Source organism: Pelodiscus sinensis, chromosome 5 (assembly GCF_052426305.1).
Source record: "Pelodiscus sinensis isolate ZL-2025 chromosome 5, ASM5242630v1, whole genome shotgun sequence".
In the NCBI taxonomy this organism is placed as follows: domain Eukaryota; kingdom Metazoa; phylum Chordata; order Testudines; family Trionychidae; genus Pelodiscus; species Pelodiscus sinensis.
Genome location: NC_143056.1, coordinates 132,117,605 through 132,137,620, shown reverse-complemented (window position 1 = coordinate 132,137,620; position 20,016 = coordinate 132,117,605). Strand labels below are relative to the sequence as shown.

General features: G+C 47.4%; 2 protein-coding genes across 2 annotated transcripts; both read left to right on the top strand.

The window, feature by feature from the left end:
* Nucleotides 1–1,630: 1,630 nt before the first annotated feature.
* Nucleotides 1,631–2,611, top strand: LOC102461112 (olfactory receptor 5V1-like). Its single transcript, XM_006111823.3, has one exon. The coding sequence runs from the start codon at nucleotides 1,661–1,663 to the stop codon at nucleotides 2,609–2,611; it is 951 nt and encodes a 316-aa protein (XP_006111885.3). The 5' UTR covers nucleotides 1,631–1,660.
* Nucleotides 2,612–12,943: 10,332 nt separating this feature from the next.
* On the top strand, nucleotides 12,944–13,882 carry LOC102461352 (olfactory receptor 5AR1-like). Its single transcript, XM_006111824.3, has one exon. The coding sequence runs from the start codon at nucleotides 12,944–12,946 to the stop codon at nucleotides 13,880–13,882; it is 939 nt and encodes a 312-aa protein (XP_006111886.3).
* Nucleotides 13,883–20,016: the final 6,134 nt, after the last annotated feature.

Here is a 20,016-nt window from a genome sequence, read left to right as displayed (position 1 = left end):
GGACGGGACTTGATGACCTCTTGAGGTCCCTTCCAGTTCTAGTGTTCTATGATTCTGTCCTATGCAACTACAGGTTGAACATCTCGGCTATGTCTACACTGGCATGATTTTCCAGAAATGCTTTTAACGGAAAAGTTTTCCGTTAAAAGCATTTTCGGAAAAGCACGTCTAGATTGGCAGGATGCTTTTCCGCAAAAGCACTTTTTGCGGAAACGCGTCCGTGGCCAATTTAGACGCGGTTTTCCGCAAAAAAGCCCCGATCGCCATTTTCGCGATCGGGGCTTTTTTGCGGAAAACACTACTGTGCTGTCTACACTGGCCCTTTTGCACAAAAGTCTTCTGGAAAAAGACTTTTGCCCGAACGGGAGCAGCATAGTATTTCTGCAAGAACACTGACGATCTTACATGAGATTGTCAGTGTTCTTGCGGAAATTCAAGCGCCCAGTGTAGACAGCTGGCAAGTTTTTCCACAAAATCAGATGATTTTGTGGAAAACCTTGCCAGTCTAGACACAGCCCTCTAGTCCAGCACTGTCTAATCTGGGAAATTCCATGGTCCGGCATGATATTAGCTCACCAGATATTCACTTCTCATGGGTGTGGCCGTGTTCTCCCTGGTTCTATAAAGTTTGTTTACAGCCACCCATCTTGGATCAAAGGGTACGTCTAGACTACCGCGTTTTGTCGACGGAAGTTTTGTCGACAGATACTGTCGACAAAACTTCCGTCGACAAAGAGCGTCCAGACACATTGAGTTCTGTCGACAAAGCAAGCTGCTTTGTCGACAGAACTCCGTAGTCTGGATGCAACGTTACAGGCAATAACACCTTCTGTCGACAGAGTTCTGTCGATAGAAGGTGTTATGCCTCGTAAAATGAGGTATACCAGCGTCGACAAAACTGCTGAGTTCTGTCGACGTTATGTCGACAGAACTCAGCGGTAGTGTAGACGCTGGTATAGTTTTGTCGACAAAAGTCCACTTTTGTCGACAAAACTAGGTAGTCTAGACACACCCTCAGTGTTCTGTGCTGTTATTTAGCTCTGATTTACCCATAAGAGTCTTTTAAGAGCCCAGTAAACAGTGGAAGTGTTTGTAAAGCTGCGAGGCAATATTGACCTTCTGTGGTTCACCAAATTCTCTGGTTCAGCACAAGTCCAGTCCTGAGGGTGCCAGACTAGAGATATTCATCTTGTACAATATACCAGCTCGTTCACCTCAGCATTCCCCAATCAGTCAGGACCCGCTATAGGAAAGTGTGTGTGTGTGTGTGTGTGTGTGTGTGTGTGTGTGTGTGTGTGTGTGTGTGTGTGTGTGTGAGAGAGAGAGAGAGAGAGAGAGAGAGAGATCCTGAACAAACTAAACCAAAGACACTCTTCCCCCCTTTGGCCTTCATGGTCAACCTCTTGAAACACACATGCAAATAAATGCCATTGATATATTGTTGTTATCATTGGTACGTTTTTTTACTCGTACATAAATAAAAAGGTGTGGTGAAAATTAATTAATTTACAGGCAGGAATGAGTAAGGAGGCATCAAGCTGAGAAAGTTGAGAAGTGCCGATCTAGTTGAATGTGATGGAGCTGTCACGTTGATAGATGTGCATTTCATTCTTTCTTCCATGTCAGCCCCTGCAGTAACATCGTATTGGCAAAGGACAAGATGAAGGGAGCCAACATCACCATGGTGTCCAAATTCATCCTGGTGGGGCTGTCCGACCTGCCGGAGGTGCGCTTCCCTCTCTTTCTGCTGTTCGCTCTCATCTATGCAGCCACCCTGGCAGGGAACATCACCATCCTCGTCGCCATAGCAACGGACCTTCGCCTGCACAACCCCATGTATTTCTTCCTGAGCAACTTGTCCTTGCTGGACATCCTGTGTCCAACCATCACGGTGCCGAAGATGCTGGACATGCTCCTGTCGGAGAACAAGGAGATTTCATTTGTTGGCTGCATGCTGCAGCTGTATTTCCTCATCGACGTGTTGGGCACAGAGATCTTCCTTCTGGCCGTGATGGCCTATGACCGGTACATCGCAATATGCCAACCCCTGCAATACATGGCCATCATGAGTAGAAGAATCTGTGTTCAGATGGCAGCTGGTACCTGGATATCTGGGTTTCTTAACGCCCTGCTGCACACGTCCTTCACCTTTACGCTGTCTTTCTGTGGGTCTAATGAAGTCAATCAATATTTCTGCGACATCTCTCCCGTGATGGCTCTCTCCTGCTCCTCCACCTACACCAGTGAAATGGTGATCCTGGTTGTGGCCGGGGTCTTAGGAAGCAGTGCGTTCGTGATCACCCTAGTCTCCTATGTCTACATTGTCTTTGCCATCTTGCGCATGAACTCCGCCCCGGGCCGGCACAAAGCCTTCTCCACCTGCGCCTCTCACCTGACGGTGGTTGGCCTGTTTTACGGCACCACCATTTTCACCTACGTGCGCCCTTCCTCTCGCTACTCGCCAAATCAGGACCGGGTCATTTCTATGTTCTACGGGATCGTCACTCCCATGTTAAACCCCATGATCTATAGCCTGAGGAATAAGGAAGTGAAACGGGCCCTGATCAGAGTGGTCAGTCAGGAGAGATTTACAGGCAGGAGGGAAGATTAAGTCCTTGACGTCCCGGCACTTACATACTCAACTTTAACTTTGAGAGTCATTCCACTAATGTCCAGGGGACCCCTCTTGTGCTTAAAGCTAATCACAGGCTTAAACACTCTGTTGGATCAGAGACTTCCTATCTGTTGCCACGTGTTGCAATGCCCCAGTCATGGAAACCAATGGGTGTCTTTCCATTGTAGGAGCTGGAAGAAGCCCTGAGAAGGAAAACTCCTTTCCTCTCCTGGCCAACCTAGCAGGGGACAAATCCAGTGCTGACGGCATGAGCTGTCACAGCTTAAACTACACCGCAAAGCTTTTCTAGATGGGGGCTGTAACAGGCTCACGGAGCCCAGTGATTGGCCCAGAGGGGAGCATGTAAAGCCCACATTAGGTTTGCTTGTGGTGGAATTGGCCTGGCTAATGGCATAAGGGCAGCACTTCCAATCAATGGCCACTATAAGAGATGGGCAAGAGGACTTGTTGTCCTTCAGAAAATGTTCCATTTCTTATAGAGTCCCAGATCTCCAGTTGGCGCCTGAGGCGGAATGCCTGTACAGCTGTTTTTCAGGGTAGTGTTTGAATAGACCTGTGGCTCTGCTTATACCGGTTGGGGTGTTAATAAAATTCATAAAAACTCTTTGAATCTCGCCAACCTTTTTCTTCATAAATAATCTCTCAGGAGCCACAAACAAATGAACCTGTTAAACATGGGTGACTGGGAGGTGTAGGTTGGGCCATGCCAAGGAACAGGAAGGGGCGGATGAGGGGGTACCCCATTTAGCAATCAAAATGTTGGGAGGGGGCGGTGTACCTCCTGGATGCTACCATGAGTTGCCTATGCTATTAAAAATGGCAAATGTATTTGACAAGCTGCAGCTGTGCTCTTCACATATGGAGGTGGGCACCTTTATCCTTCTGTTAGAATCATAGAATACTAGAACTGGAAGGGACCTCGAGAGGTCATCGAGTCCAGTCCCCTGCACCCATGGCAGGACCAAATACCATCTAGTCATCCTTGACAGGCATTTATCTAACCTACTCTTAAATATCTCCAGAGATGGAGATTCCACAACCTCCCTGGGCAATTTATTCCAGTGTTTGACCACCCTGACAATTAGGAACTTTTTCCTAATGTCCAACCTAAACCTCCCTTGCTGCAGTTTAAGCCCATTGCTTCTTGTTCTATCCTCAGAGGCAAAGATGAACAAGTTTTCTACCTCCTCCTTATGACACCCTTTTAGATACCTGAAAACCGCTATCATGTCTTCTAAGTCTAAGACCTTAAGTCTTCTCTTTTCTAAACTAAACAAAAAGGGCAAGTTGATGGGAACTAAATGCAGTAGCCTTTGGGAGGAAAGATGACAGGAGGGGGGATCACCCATCTTGTGCTTGTACTTTTCCGCTATCTGTGGTGGGGGCTTTGTGTGGGAGAAGGCATTTGTAGTCATGTCGGAGTGAAGGAAACATTACTCGGGAGAGCTCGGAGAGCCGGCAAAAGGCAAAGAGGTCCCTGAAATCGCCCCCATTCCTCTAAAACCTGGGCCAACCCATCCTGCATGGAACTCAGCTGATCGCAGGATACCCTCCATTGTTCAAATGTGCCACTAGATGGGGGAACAAGAGGTGCCCATTTCAGGGAGATGTCCGGGGTGCACTCGAGGTCTTTCCTTCTTGCTCTGCCAGCTGTAATAAAAGCTCCTTGCTGGGCAACCCTCTAATTTTTCCTTCAGTTTGTATGTGAGGCGCTGTCTCTAAATTTCTGCCTGCCAGGAATGGGGTGCGTGTGTGTGTGTGTTCTTTTGTCCCTTGTATTTTTCTTTTCCTCAGCTTCCCCCAAAGCATTGTCTGGGAGGGTCATTACTGCTCCCTCATCAACTCTTTTTCCTGGAGCGAGACATCTCCTTCTGCATCTCACAGACTTCTCCAGTCCTTTATCTTCTAACCTCGCTGCTCCTGAATCAGAACCTACCAAATTCACATGAGGGGAAACCCTGAGATCAGGGCTGGCCAACCCATTTAACAAAGAGAGCCAAAACAGCAGCGGAAAAAATTTGAACAGCCACACCAGAATTGTCAAACAAAAGCAAAAAAAAAATCAAATTTAAAAAAAAAAAAGGAGGCTGCGCCTTTAAGATGGCCATCGTCTTGGGTGCCATTTTTAAAACCTAGCAGCTCCGACCCGGTAAGCACAGGGAAGCCAGGGATTGGGGGAAAGCTGGCGGGAGGCGGGGACTATTGAGGGGTGTGCAGGAGAGGCTTCACGAGCCTCACTTTTGGGGGCAAGAAGCTGAATGTGGCTCACAAGCCATGGGTTGGTCATGGCTGCCTTCGATCAAGGCCTGTTGAAAAGCAGCCATCTCATACCCCAGGTTACCTGTCACAGTCACAGACTTCCTGCGCCGGCGTCTCCCTGTCACGCTCTTGCTTCTGTGTTGCCGGACCTGTGCGGCCTGAGCCACATGGCTACCCCAGAGAGCATCTGACTCTGTGGTCAGGGTTGCTGCTTCCTTTTCTTTCTTAACGGGTTATTTCTCCACCTCCCCCACTTCTGCCTTCCACTGTCCAGTCTCTTTATCTGAGCCTGTTTCTACCACCCACAACCCCTGCAGCCTCTCTCTTCGCCTTCACATTTGGAACTTTCCATTCGAGGCTGGCCCAGGTTTCCCCGTGATTAGAGAGCTGCAGGAATGCCCTGGGACCAGTGAATCCTAGAATCCTAGAACCATCAGGCTGGAAGAGGCCTCAGGAGTCAGCAAGTCCAGCCCCCTGCCCAAAGAAGGATCAACCCCAACTCAAGCATCCCAGACAGGGCTTGGTCAAGCTGGGACTTAAACACCTCTAGGGATGGAGATTCCACCCCCTCCCTAGGGAACCCATCTCAGAGCTTCCCCACCCTCCTAGGGAAAGAGTTCTTCCTAATATCCAACCTACACCTCCTTCCCCCGTAACTTGAGACCATTGCTCCTTGTTCTGCCATCACTGAGAACAGCCTCTCTCCAGCCTCTTTGGAATCTCCCTTCAGGAAATTGAAGGCTGCTCTCAAATCCCCCCTCACTCTTCTCTTCTGCAGACTAAATAGACCCAACTCCCTCAGCCTCTTCTCATAAGTAATATGTGCTCTAGACCCCTCGTCATTTCTGTTGCCCTCTCCAATGCGTCCACATCCTTTCTGTATTGGGGGCCCCTGAATTGGTCACGACATTCCAGATGTGGCCTCACCAGAGCCGAATTAAGGGGAATAATCTCATCTCTAGATCTGCTGGTGGTGCTCCTCCTAATACACCCTAATATGCCATTAGCCTTCTTGGACTATTCGATTCATCCCGGGTTCATAAACATATTCCTAAAACCATTCCCAACCTTTCGTTCTTTCCCAATGTTCCCTTTCCTCCTGACATATTGCCTCACCCAACCAGGCTACCAGCCTGAGTTCCAGTACCAGAATCTGTCTGTACGTTGACTAGGACATGGGGATTACAGAGTGTGGTTCCACCCCACCTCCCTCTAATCTACACTGCAGCCACCCTGAGTATGTTTCTAGCCCATGTGATGGTGGCGAAAAGCTTGACATGACCTGAGTGTCATCCAAAGGCTGCACACACAGAAGGCACATCAAAAGGACCTCAATTTTTTTAAGCCACTCTCATCATTTTATGGGGCCCATTTTTATTTTGATGAGCGGGGGATATTTAAATCCCCACTTCTTTGACTATGTTGGTATGTCTAATTTACATGCCTCTGTGGGCAGAAGCACGTAGTCTAGATATACCCTAAAAGTGCTGTCATTTGGGTTGGGTTATTAATATTAGCAGAACTGACTAAAATGGGGCGTGTGTGTTATGCAGTCTTGCCTTAATCTTTGTATTTATGCCCATCCGTGTGAAAAACTATTTGCATATATTTGCATATATTTGCATATATATGCTACCACACTTAAGTTGCGGCCCTCAGCATGTTTTGTGAGTATTATTGTGGCTCCTGCGGCTTCCAAAGTTGAGTAGCCCTGGTCTAAGCAATGGGCTAGGAAAATACGCAATTAGTAACAATCTGAGTGGATATGAGGGGGGTAACACTGCTTTTTGCGATGACATGAGGTGAGGGGATTTGCTAGCATGACTGCAACCTGTGCGGCTTTACGGGGATGAACTGGCAGCATGACAGAGACAATTCCTAGATTGGTGGTTCAACGAGAAAACACGTCTGGAAAAGCCATTTTTCCAGGGTGAACCATTCAGAAGTGCCTAAGGGGGTGACAAATACAAGTCCCAGGGAAAATATTAGCTTCATTTCATATACCGAAGAATGGAGGCATATAGGGAAGTACTCACATTTAAAAAAAAATATTCTTTAACTCTGAGTGCCCATATTTAAACACCTAGGCTGATATCAACCAAGCCTTATTGACGTTTTCAGCCATGTATCCATAGCGCTCAAGACACTAATATCAGACAAAAAATGGTATCCACATCCAAACTACAAAAAACATCTGTGGCTATCAAGTGAATAGCCACAAATCGGCAGGGCTTCTAGATACAAAGTTTGTGTCTGTCTCCAGGCTGTGATCCACAAGAATGGTCCATGGATATAACGTGGATAGCCACCGATTTGCAGGGCTCTAATTAAAAGGAACCAAATATGAATCTGTTTCCCAGTATATGTCACTTTTTGCACCTTCTGAGGTGAGTTGCCTCAAGAGCATCTGATCAGGATTCAGGGGACGGGAGTGGAGGAATGGGCCAGTTCTCTTTGGAACAAAGAAAAGGGGAAGAAAAAACAAACGAACTTGGAAGTCTGATAAACTTAAAAAACAACAAACGGTCGGGTAGCACTTTATAGATTAACAAAACATGTAGATGGGACCATGAGCTTTCATGGGCTCAGCCCACTTCTTCAGCAACTGGACACAGCACGTCTTTGTGTGCTGCTCCCTTGGGGACCAGAAGGTTTTAATGACCCCACCTGTGTCTGCCCTGAATTGTGAAATGCTTGGGCTCTCCAAGGAGTCTCTCCCTAAATGCTACAGAAATAAGTATATAAATAAACTCTGTGGCATCCAAACGCAATCCACTTTCCAGCCAATAGCAACGGATGCCTCTCGTCTGCAGGTATGTTGAATTGCTCTGGTTCCCATGGAAGTGGAATAAATATTCTCTTTTGGTTCTGGCAATTCGAAGTAATTCTGATTCCAAGCCAGGTCTTATGGAGATCAGATTTATGGACTTTGGAGTTCTGATTTTTCTCAGAAGGCTACACCCTCAGCTGGGGATACTCCATTAAAGTCTACTTTCCATTTACATTAGGGCTACGTCTAAACTGGCATGATTTTCCGGAAATGCTTTTAACGGAAAAGTTTTCCGTTAAAAGCATTTTCGGAAAAGAGCGTCTAGATTGGCACGGACGCTTTTCCGCAAAAGCACTTTTTGTGGAAAAGCATCCGTGGCCAATCTAGACGCGCTTTTGCGCAAAACAAATCTCAGCTGTCTACACTAGCCCTTTTGCGCAAAAGTTTTGCGCAAAAGGGACTTTTGCTCGAACGAGAGCAGCATAGTATTTCCGCAAAAAGCACTGATTTCTTACAGTAGGAAGTCAGTGCTTTTGCGGAAATTCAAGTGGCCACTGTAGACAGCTGGCAAGTTTTTCCGGAAAAGCGGCTGATTTTCCGGAAAAACTGGCCAGTCTAGACACAGCCTAGTTGAGGATCTGGCTAACTAGCAGAGAGCAGTAACTCTATTGTAGTTGAGATTGAAATTCATTTACTGCTGAACAGATTGTTTTTCATTGTGCTCTAAAATCCACAGCCTTGCGCAGACTCTCGAAAATTGTGGATCCTCATAGGATTAGAGGCTGAAATGTGGGATGTGCAAGGGAGAGCCCCTTGAAAAGTCACTTGACATCAGAACTGTGCTATTCTCATCATGTTATTTTGGGCACATCCTCGGCACATGAGGGCTCTGCTCCTCCCTGGACTGCTCTCACCTCCTCGGGGTTGATCCCACTTAGTGTCTCTCTGAGAAAAGGAAAGTCCTTTGAGGGAAACTGGCCTGGGCAGCAGCGGTAGGACACTGATGAAAGCCAGCAGGTCTCCAGGCCAAGGGAGAGGTCAGAATAGAACTGAGGCGTGTGGGGAAGAAAGGGTGTCAAAGCCCTGCAGAGGGGAGTCTAGGGGAGCTTCCGCTCTCCTGCTACCCCCAAAAACCTCCTCACCTCCACGCTCCCTATTTTTGTCCCTCATCAAACAAGAAGCCTCAATGACGCCGTGTTGACACTCACACTTGCACTCTCGGCCTGCAGGAGGCCAGGGGGTTGGAGGACTGGCCAGTGCCGCACAGACAGAGAAATAGGAGACCAGGAAGCAACGTGGAGATAACAAAGGGACATTCCTCTACTGTGCGCCGAGGCCCAGGGGTCGGTGGGGAAGTCCAGCCGGGCTGTGGAATGTGGAGCTGCTGGAGAATACTCGGAGCAGAGAAAGGGGCGAGGGGGCTTGACTCATGGGCCGGAGACCCTGGGCCCAATCACACTTTCTTTATGCACGTTGAAATCGTTTCAGCAGGCAACCCCAGAACCCAGTGGGCAGAGCGCTCACCTCAGAGGCGGGAGAAACCTATTTCAATCCTTTCTTCCCCCTCTCACAGGCAGGGGGGAATTGAGGCTGGGTCTCACATATATATCTAAGGGAGGTATCGGCACTACAGTCTCCTTCTGCAGGAGGAAGCCCGAGGCTAATTCATTCCCTTGACAAACTACTATGTCAGGAGAGGGGTACCACTTGGTGGAACACTGGGCACCTCCTTTCATGCCTCACTGTATGTGCCTACCTCCGATAAAGGAGCAGCACTTAGCAAATCAGCAGGCCCCGTTGGCTAGCTTAGGGCTCCCCACTTAGCATCATGCTGGCTGTTATGGACTGCAATTTAAGACATCATAGAACACTACAACTGGAAGGGACGTCAAGAGGTCATCAAGTCCAGTCCCCTGCCCTCACGGAAGGACCAAGCACCGTCTAGATCATCCCTGATAAATGTCTAACTGGGAAAAACTTCCTGCCTGTTAGGGTGATTAAACACTAGAATAAATTGCCTACAGGAGATATGTAGGAACAGGTTGGACAGACACCTGTCAGGGAGGCTGTGTCTAGACTGGCAAGTTTTTCCAGAAAATCATCTGATTTTCCGGAAAAACTTGCCAGCTGTCTACACTGGCCGCTTGAATTTCCAGAAAAGCACTAATGTAAAATCATCAGTGCTTTTCCAGAAATACTATGCTGCTCCCATTCGGGCAAAAGTCTTTTTCTGAAAGACTTTTGCCCGAAAGGGCCAGTGTAGACAGCATAGTTCTGTTTTCCACAAAAAAGCCCCGATTGCGAAAATGGCGACTGGGGCTTTTTTGTGGAAAAGCGCATCTAGATTGGCCATGGACACTTTTCCACAAAAAGTGCTTTTCCAGAAAAGCATCCTGCCAATCTAGACGCGCTTTTCCGAAAATGCTTTTAATGGAAAACTTTTCCGTTAAAAGCATTTTTGGAAAATCATGCCAGTGTAGACGTAGCCGGATGGTTTATATGGTGCTTGGTCCTGCTGTGAGGGCAGGGGACTGGACTTGATGACCTCTCGAGGTCCCTTCCAGGTCTAGTGTTCTGTGATTCTATCGTTCTATCCAACCTGCTCTTACATATCTCCAATGACTGAGATTCCACTAAGCAATTTATTCCAGTGTTTAACCACCTTGACAGTTAGGAAGTTTTTTCCTTGTTGGAGTTTAAGCCCATTGCTTAGTCTCCTCTCCTCAGAGGCCAAGGAGAACAATTTTTCTCCTCTTCCTTGTAACAGCCTTTTAGATACTTGAAAGCTGTTATGGCCCCCTCAGTCTTCTCTTTCCAGACTGAACAAACCCAGTTCTTTCGGTCTTCCCTCATATTTCCTAGACCTTTAATCATTTTGTTGCTCTTCTCTGGACCCTCTCCCACTTCTCCATATCTTTCCTGAAGTGCGGTGCCCAGATTGGACACAAGACTCCAGCTGAGGCCTAATCAGTACAGAGTAGAGCGCCAAGGAGTCCTGTGGCACCTTATAGACTAACTGAAGTGTAGGAGCATAAGCTTTCGTGGGCAAAGACCCACTTCGTCAGATGCATGTAGTGGAAATAGCCAGAGGCAGGTATAAATATGCAGGCCAGGATCAGGCTGGAGATGACGAGGTGGATCCAATCAAGGAGGATGAGGCCCACTTCTAGTAGCTGATCTGGAGGTGGAGAGAGTAGAGCGGAAGAATGACTTTGTGTGTCTTGCTCATAGCAATCCTGTTAGAGCATCCCAGAATGTTGCTTGCTCAGCTGAGGGGGAGCTGCCTAAGTTCACTTCGTGGATTTCAGCCGCTGAGTCTCAACACAACAGGTCCATGGACATCACACCCCACCACTGCTCCCATGGAAGTGACTAGCACTACCAGCTAAGGTAAGTTGTTATGCAAGAGAGAAAAGGAATGGGATCAGATTCTCTGACTGAAGGATTCTTCGCCAAAGAATCAACGCACACAAAACAGACATAAGACTCTCTCACAGAGAGAAAGCTGTTGCTTGCCATTTCAGCCAGACTGACCATTCCCTCAATGACCTTAAAACATGCATATTGCTTCAAAAAGACTTTAACTCCAGACTTCAACGAGAAGCTTCAGAATGGTCATTCATGCTTAAATTTGACAGTTTGGCTGTGTCTACACTGCACCCCTTTTCTGGAAAAGGGATGCAGATTAGACACATCGGTATTGCAAATGAAGCAGGGATTTAAATCTCCCACACTTCATTTGTATAAACATGGCTGCCGCTTTTTTACGGCTCGGGGCTTTGCTGGAAAAAAGTGCCAGTCTAGACGGGGATCTTTTGGAAAATAAAGCCTTTTCCAAAAGGTCTCTTATTCCTCTTAAAATCAGGATTAAGGGACCTTTCAGAAAGGCTTTATTTTCTGAAAGATCCCTGTCTAGACTGGCACTCGTTTCCAGCAAAACCCCGAGCCGGAAAAAAGCGGCAGCCATGTTTATACAAATGAAGCGGGGGAGATTTAAATCCCTGCTTCATTTGCAATACCGATGTGTCTAATCTGCATCCCTTTTCCGGAAAAGGGGTGCAGTGTAGACACAGCCTTTATGTATGGGTTTAAACAAAGACTCTAATTATCTCACCCATTACAAAGATCGCTTCCCCAGTTATCACCCTTAATGTCATTACCTCACAGAAACTTCCCCTGTTATCACCCCTATGTCATTACCTCACAGACACTAACCTTCCCCCCTCACTCCCACTCTGTTCTAAAATTTGATTTGTCAATTTCACATGCGTTCATTTTTTTGATTGTATCACTTTGGTATATATGGTTGTGTTGATTTTCTTCCACATATTGATCTGAGGAAGTGGGTCTGGCCCATGAAAGCTCATCACCTAATAAGCCATCTTGTTAGTCTTTGAAGTGCTTCATAGTCCTGTCTCCTTTTTCCCAGAAAGACAGGGCTCTAATACTCTGCTTGGGAGAAACATGGCCTTGCAGCTTGAACGGCAGTGTCACTAGGGTAATGTGAGGTGTGGAACCAGAGGAAGAGAGTTCATTTTCTGGAGGGACCAAGTTCAGTGCGACGTAAGGAGCGCAAGTAGGGGGCCATGCGGCTTGTGCACCAACGCTGGAGGCACTGCCTGGAATGCTAAATGCAGCTCTCTTTCCTGCAGCTCCCAGCCTGCCCTTGTTGCTCTGCCCCCCTTACTTCTGTCCCTGCCCTTCCCCACTCTGCAGAGCTCTGGCCTCAGTCTGGGGCCACAGCTGAGCGCTGCTGCAGAACTCCGGCCTCTGACCAGTCATGTACCCAGTGGCCAGGTCCCTGCGACTAGCAGCCAGGAGTCTGAGTCACAAAGGGGTTCCTATGTGCAGACTGGAAGCCGGTGCCAGGCCACACTGTGCCCAAAGCCAGGAGGTTTTAAATTAAATTAATGGAGATTGCCTATCTCCTAGAACTGAAAGGGACCTTGAAAGGTGATTAAGTCCATCCCCTGCCTTCACAGCAGGACCAAGTACCACCCCTGACAAATTTTTGCCCCAAATGGCCTCCGCAAGGATTGAACTCACAACCCTGGGTTTAGTAAGCCACTGCTCAAACCACTGAGCTACCCCTCCCGCAACACAACAGCCCCAGAGGTGCTGCAGCTGTATCCACCCCTCTGTTTTCCAACCCTATAGCCTAGAGTTTATGCTCTGTGGAAAGTGACAGAGTTTGGGGTGTTTGCATTCAGCCCCTATTTGTCTCCTCCTCCAGTGTCCTCCTCGCATTCTTGTCTGCGGAGGAAAGTGCACCTGGAATAATGGCAGAGAGGAATCACACTGTCATGACCGAGTTCGTCTTGCTGGGATTCACACAAAACCCAAAGCTGCAAGTCGTCCTCCTTGTCATATTTCTGTTCATCTACCTGCTGACCCTTGTGGGGAACCTCACCTTGGCCACTTTAATCAGGATTGACTCCCAGCTTCACACCCCCATGTACTTTTTCATCAGCAACCTGGCCCTCCTAGATGTCGGTTACACCACATTTCTCACATCCAGCACGCTGATGACTTTACAGTCTGCGAGGAAAGCCATTTTGTTCACTGAGTGTGCTCTCCAGTACTGCTTCTTATGCACCGCATTGACCTGTGAATGCTACCTCTTGGGGGTCATGGCCTACGATCGCTTCATTGCCATCTGCAACCCACTGCTCTACACTGTCATCATGTCCACACGATTCTGTATAACACTGGTGCTGGGGTCATACCTAGTGGGCTGTCTGAATGCAGTCATTCAAACTATCTTTATATTCCAGTTGTCCTTCTGCCACTCCAATGTCATCAATCACTTCTTCTGTGACATGCCCCCTCTCCTGAAGCTGTCCTGCTCGGACACCCGCACCACAGAACTTGTGCATTTCACCTGTACCGTTGTGGTGGTAACATCAACTCTCTTGATCATCCTTGTCTCCTATATATACATTGTGGTTGCCATCCTCAAGATCAACTCCGCCAAGGGCCAACGCACAGCTTTCTCTACCTGCGCCTCCCACCTAGCAACCATCTTCATTTACTATGGAACGGGCTCTTCCGTGTATTTACGGCCCAGTTCAAAGTACCTCATGGACCATGACAAAATCATCTCTTTGTTTTATACCTTTGTGATCCCCTTGTTGAACCCCCTGATCTACAGCCTGAGAAACAAGGCAGTGAAAGAGGCCTTTTCAAGGATGTTGGGTCGGAAGATGTGTTCGTGGTGAATTTGAATGTTGGGAATGGGTTTAAAGAAGAAGCGGGAGAGACGAGGGGAGGGAGTTCTCTACATCACTCATTTGATGTTTGTGGATAATCAATCTTGTGCCTCCTACGTCTAAGGGTACGTCTATACTTGCTCCCTTGTTTGAACCATGGATGAAAACGCAGCTGACCAAAATTGCTAATGAAGCAGAGATTTAAATATCCCGCACTTCATTAGCATAATCTCGCCCATGCGCTATTCCGTTTGCCAGCTGATTCGAACCAGGAAGTGCACGCTGGGACGCGTTAGTTCAAACAAAACCCCTTGGTTTGAAATAAGGTTACAGGCAGTCCCCGGGTTATGTACAAGATAGGGACTGTAGGTTTGTTCTTAAGTTGAATCTGTATGTAAGTCGGAAATGGCGTCCAGATTCAGCCGCTGCTGAAACTGACCGCCAGTTCCGACTTACATACTGAATCAACTTAAGAACCCCAAGCGTCCCCAAGTCAGCTGCTGCTGAAACTGATCAGCAGCTGATTCCAGGAAGCCCGGGGCAGAGCAACTCTGCCTCGGGCTTCCTGTAGTCAGCGCTGGTCAGTTTCAGCAGCAGCTGACTTGGGGACGCCTAGGGCAGAGCAGCTGGGGTGCTGCTGGGTTGCTCCAATATCGCCGCTCCTCGGCGCTACTGGACCAACCCAGCAGCACCCCAGCTGCTCTGCCCCTGGCGTCCTGATTCAGCCGATGCTGAAACTGACCAGCAGCAGCTGAATCAGGACGCCTGGGGCAGAGCAGCTGGGGTGCTGCCGGGTTGGTCCAGTAGCACCCAGAGCAGCGCTGCGGGACCAACCGGCAGAGCCCCAGCTGCTCTGCCACAGGCATCCGGAGAAAAGCCTAGTCTGCTGGGGGGGGGGCGTACTAGCTGCGCCCCCCCCCCCCCACCCCAGCAGACCAGGAAGACGCGGGCGGCGGACCGAGACGCACCGCGGTGCTGCCGCCTGGGTCCTCCGCAGCTTTGCTCCCCGTCTCCCTGGTCTGCTGGAGACCAGCAGACCAGGGAGACGGGGAGCAAAGCCGCTGAGGACGCCAGCAGCGGGACAGCCGCAGGGCGCCTGGGCTGCTCCGCTGCCGGCTTCCCCGAGGCTTTGCAAAGCCGCGGAGGGGCTCGGGCAGCGGGGCAGCCCAGGCGCGCTTCCCCGAGGCTTTCCCCACTTCCCGAGCCCCTCCGCGGCTTTACTCCGCATCTTCCTGGTCTGCAGACCAGGGAGACGCGGAGAAAGCCCCGGAGTACACGGGCGGCAGGACCACGAGGTCCCACAGTCCGTGTCCTCCGGGGCGAGCCCCGTTCGTAACTGCGGATCCAACATAAGTCGGATCCGCGTAAGTCGGGGACTGCCTGTACTTCCCTTTTTTTGTCAGCTGTGATTCAAACTAGCACACCGGCGAGTTCATGCTAATGAAGCTTGGGATATCTAAATCCCTGCTTCATTGACTATTTTGAATGCCTGCATTTGCATCCCTAGTTCGAACTAGGGTGTAAGTGTACACATTCCCAAACAGAAAAGAGACAGAATCACCAAATCAAGTATATTCCTCAAAACTGACATATCTGAGCGACTCTTGAAAGAGACTGAGCCAAGGTAAGCAAGAAAAATAGGCTGACCCTGGAACAGGATTGCTTCTCAATAAACCTTACAGAAAAGAGATAAAACAGAGACATTTGGAGTAGCACTTTGCTTTGGCATAGCTAAATCAATGTTTAAGTGTTAGAAACAAGAAGAAAATGTGTCAAATAACATTGACTGTAACAAATTGACTGTCGCTGTTTTTGTTAAAACTTAGCAAATTAAAAGAGTTTATAGGGATGAAGAAAAAAATACACTTGATGAAATTCCCACTTAAAAAAATTACTAAAAAAAAATAAAGGGAAAAGTTTTAGCAATCCCCTTTTTTAAGAAATCCAAAATAAACATTAACTTCATAAAAATAACACTGTATTTTTGAAAAATACAATAATTTAAGTGAAGCATGTACCTTTTCCTTATTTTACAAAAAATTAATTGACTTAATAAAACCACATTCAGTTAGTATTATAAAATACTAGCAGCTCACATCCTTATTTGCCTTTTAGATTTTGAAAATTTGAGACATTCACACCAGTGAATAATTTGGAGGACTCTAGTCATTTTTAGAAGATTCCATTGCAGAGTTATACCTACAGTAAAAGACATGTCTCAATGAGCCATTTTGGAGAATTTCTTCACTGTTTTACACAATGCTAGTCCACTCGTGTACAACTATGTACTTAACCATCAGCAGCCCGTTCTGTTTCATGGATCTGCACATAGAATTTATATCTTCTAGTTGCCTGGTTGTCTCTGCTAAAATGTTTGAATGAGTTTGTTCCTCTAATGATCAGCTGACAAAATTACATACAAACAAAACATCCTCATTAGAAGTAAATGACTTCAATCAAGTTACGTTTACTCAGAATTTGGCCCTGTATGTGCCTCTGGGATAGAAAGGACAAACACAGGCATGGTGTTGAGGCTATTGCATTAGCTTTATCAATGTTTTCTGTATGTTGGTAAGCAAAAACTCAGGAAACATGACAATGTCAGACTGTCATATGAAAAGGTGTGCAGAGACTATGCAAAGCTCTTTGTATCAATACGTGTTATATGCATTTGTGTGTTCTGGTTTCACTGGGTGGGTTTCCAGTGGAATCTGGACTCACTAGAGGGTGAGGCCATGTCTACACTAAAAGGCAAGATCAAATCACGATATGCATGTTAATTACATAGCTGGAGTCAATGTATCTTGTTTTGAGTTTTCCCACCATCCCCACAGCAGGAGGCCAATGGGAGAAAATACTCCTGTCAGCTTCCGTTACTCCTCACAGGCGCAGGAATACTGGCTGCCGATGGGAACACCCTCTGAGTTTGATTTAGGGAGTCTTAACAAGACTTGCTAAATCAAACTGTGGAAGATCAATCGTGGAAGCGTTAATCTTCTGTTTAGTGAAGATCTAACCTAACTAATGCAAAAGCTAGGGTTTGACACTTTGCCTTTTGGGAAAAGTGGCAGTAATTGTTTTTGCCTGTTTGAAGAGACCTGAAAAATAGTCTTTAAAGTATAAAGGTTGGATTGAAACCAAGCTGAGGGGCCTTGATTTTGACAAAATCATAGACTATTAAGCTTTGAAGAGACCTCAGGAATCATCTGGTCCAACCTACCTGCTCAAAGTTGGAACAACCCCAATGAAACTGTCTTGCAAACTCGCACAAACCATTCATCAAGGGGGCAAAAAAAAAAAGGTGGAGGGATTTGAATACTAAAATCTACCAGGTCTCCATATGGAAGATGTTTGGCTCTTCATAAGGCAGATGTGCTTTCCTTAGACCCTTTTATGATCAAATAAGATATATTTTATCAGTAAGGCTTTTTGTCTTTACATAGAGGCAGGTTGCTTTGTGAAAGCTGGTTGGTCACTGAGATTCAATGGCATAGCTTTTGAGAGAGAATGCAAATTCAGGGGTTGACTAAGGTCAGACCTGCTGCGATAGAATCATAGAATCATAGAGCTGGAAGAGACGTCAAGAGGTCATCAGGTCTGGCCCCCTGCACAATGCAGGACCAATCCAAACTAAATCAACCCAGCCAGGGCTTTGTCAAGCCAGGACTTAAAAACCTCTAGGGGTGGAGATTCCACCCCTCCCTAGGGAACCCATTCCAGCGCTTCCCCACCCTCCTAGGGAAAGAGTTTTTCCTAATATCCAACCTAGACCTCCCCCACTATAACTTGAGACCATTCTTCCTTGTTCTGCCATCCATCACTACTGTGAACAGCCTGTCTCCATCGTCTTTGGAACCCCCCCTTCAGGCAGATGAAGGCTGCTATCAAATCCCCCCTCACTCATCTCTTCTGCAGACTAAACAAATCCAAATCCCTCAGTCTCTCATCATAGGTCATTTGCTCCAGCCCCCTAATCATTTTGTTCGCCCTCCACTGAACCCTCTCCAATGCGTCCACATCCTTTCTATAGCGGGGGGCCCAGAACTGGACACAATATTCCAGATGTGGCCTCACCAGAGCCGAATAAAGGGGAATAATCACTTCTCTGGATCTGTTGGCAATGCTCTTCCTAATGCACCCTAATATGCCATTAGCCTTCTTGGCTACAAAAACATAAGAACGGCCGTACTGGGTCAGACCAAAGGTCCATCTAGCCCAGTAGCCTGTCTGCCGACAGTGGCCAGCACCAGGTGCCCCAGAGACGGTGGACCGAAGACAATGATCAAGCGATTTGTCTCCTGCCATCCCTCTCCAGCCTCTGACAAACAGAGGCCAGGGACACCATTTTATCCCCTGGCTAATAGCCTTTTATGGACCTAACTTAAGGACACATGATTGACTCATATCCAGCATCTCATCCACTGTAATCCGCAGGTCCTTTTCTGCTGATCTGCTACTTAGCCATTGAGTCTCCAGCCTGTAACAATGCTTGGGATTCTTCCGTCCCAAGTGCAGGACTCTACACTTGTCCTTGTTGAACCTCATCAGATTTCTTGTGACCCAATCCTCTAATCTGTCAAGATCACTCTGGACCCTATCTCTGTCCTCCAGCAAATCTCTCTCTCCCCTTAGCTTGGTGTCATCTGCAAACTTGCTGGGGGTACAATCCATCTCCTCATCCGGATCATTAATAAAGATGTTGACCAAAACCGGTCCAAGAACTGATCTTTGGGGCCCTTTCAGGGCCTATATCCTAATTCCCAGGCCAAGTGTCTCCCTGCCCTGAGAGAGGTGATGGCTAGACACCTGAGGCATTAAGTCACAGATAATACAATTTCTTGTGGTGCCCTTAGAAATCTTTATGATATGAAGTTCAAAGCTTATGTAGTATTGCGGGCTATGATAGCATATAATATCTCCAGGGAGGAGTTCTGATATGAGGTCTGGGAGTTCAAAGGACTACACTGTACATGTCCCCAGACAAGAATGGACTCTTTTTGGGGACAATAAGTGTGAAGTGGATTTCCTGAGAAATATATAGATAGAGGTTAATGCAAATTCCCCATCTCCAATTATGCAAAAAATAAAAGTCTTTTCATGATATACCCCAAGGAAAGGCTCTTTTCTTTCTGATTAGCTGGTCCTGGAGATCAAAGACTTGAATTGTATAGAGATGCACGTCTCTGCCCAAGAGAAGTGATGGCCAAAGGGCTGGTAGACTAGAATGTGCTGGACCGTGGAAGGGGAAATACAAGTGCAGTTGCCCTGAAATGTGACAAGAGCATCCTCCAAGCAGACCATAGAAATGGTTACTCTGAAAACATCACATCTGTGTCTGATATTGGCGTTGGAAGGGGATAGCCACAGAAAGGGAACGGGCAGATTTGTAAGGGATACTTAGCCCATCCTGTGCAATCAGCTGCTTTGGTAGGAGAGATTTCCACCAGTGTTCCCTTTAATTTTTTCCCTTCCTGTTCACAATAATGTTTGTGATGTGTGGATGTGCACCACCGGTAGAAACTCATGTTGCTGACTATGGGCGCTCTGCTAATCTGTCGGGTGGCTTTAGGCTATGTCTACACTAGCCCCCTAGTTCGAACTAGGGAGGATAATGAAGCATACCAAAATTGTAAATCAAGCCTGGGATTTAAATATCCCACGCTTGATTTGCATGTTCCCAGCTGGTTGCCATTTTCGAATTCCACTAGCCCGGAGTAACTGCCCGCATCTACATGCAGCAGTTAAACGGAAGTCCATTTTAAAGCCCTTACTCGAATTAGCTGGTAATCCTCCTGCAAGGAGGTTTACCAGCTAATTCGAATTAGGGGCTTTAAATCGGACTTCCATTTCACTGCCACATGTAGACGCGGGCAGTTACTCCGGGCTAGTGGAATTCTAAAATGGCGACCAGCCGGGAACATGAAAATCAAGCGTGGGATATTTAAATCCTGGGGTTGATTTGCAATTTCGGTATTCTTCATTAGCCTCCCTAGTTTGAACTAGGGAGCTAGTGTAGACATACCCTTAGAATCTCTCCTGAGTGATTTGCACGAGCGCTCAGCTTACAGGGAACAGTGATTCCCACCTTGGCCAGGAAGGGGTTAAAGAATTTCTCTGGACAAATTCAGCCCCCGCATGGCCCA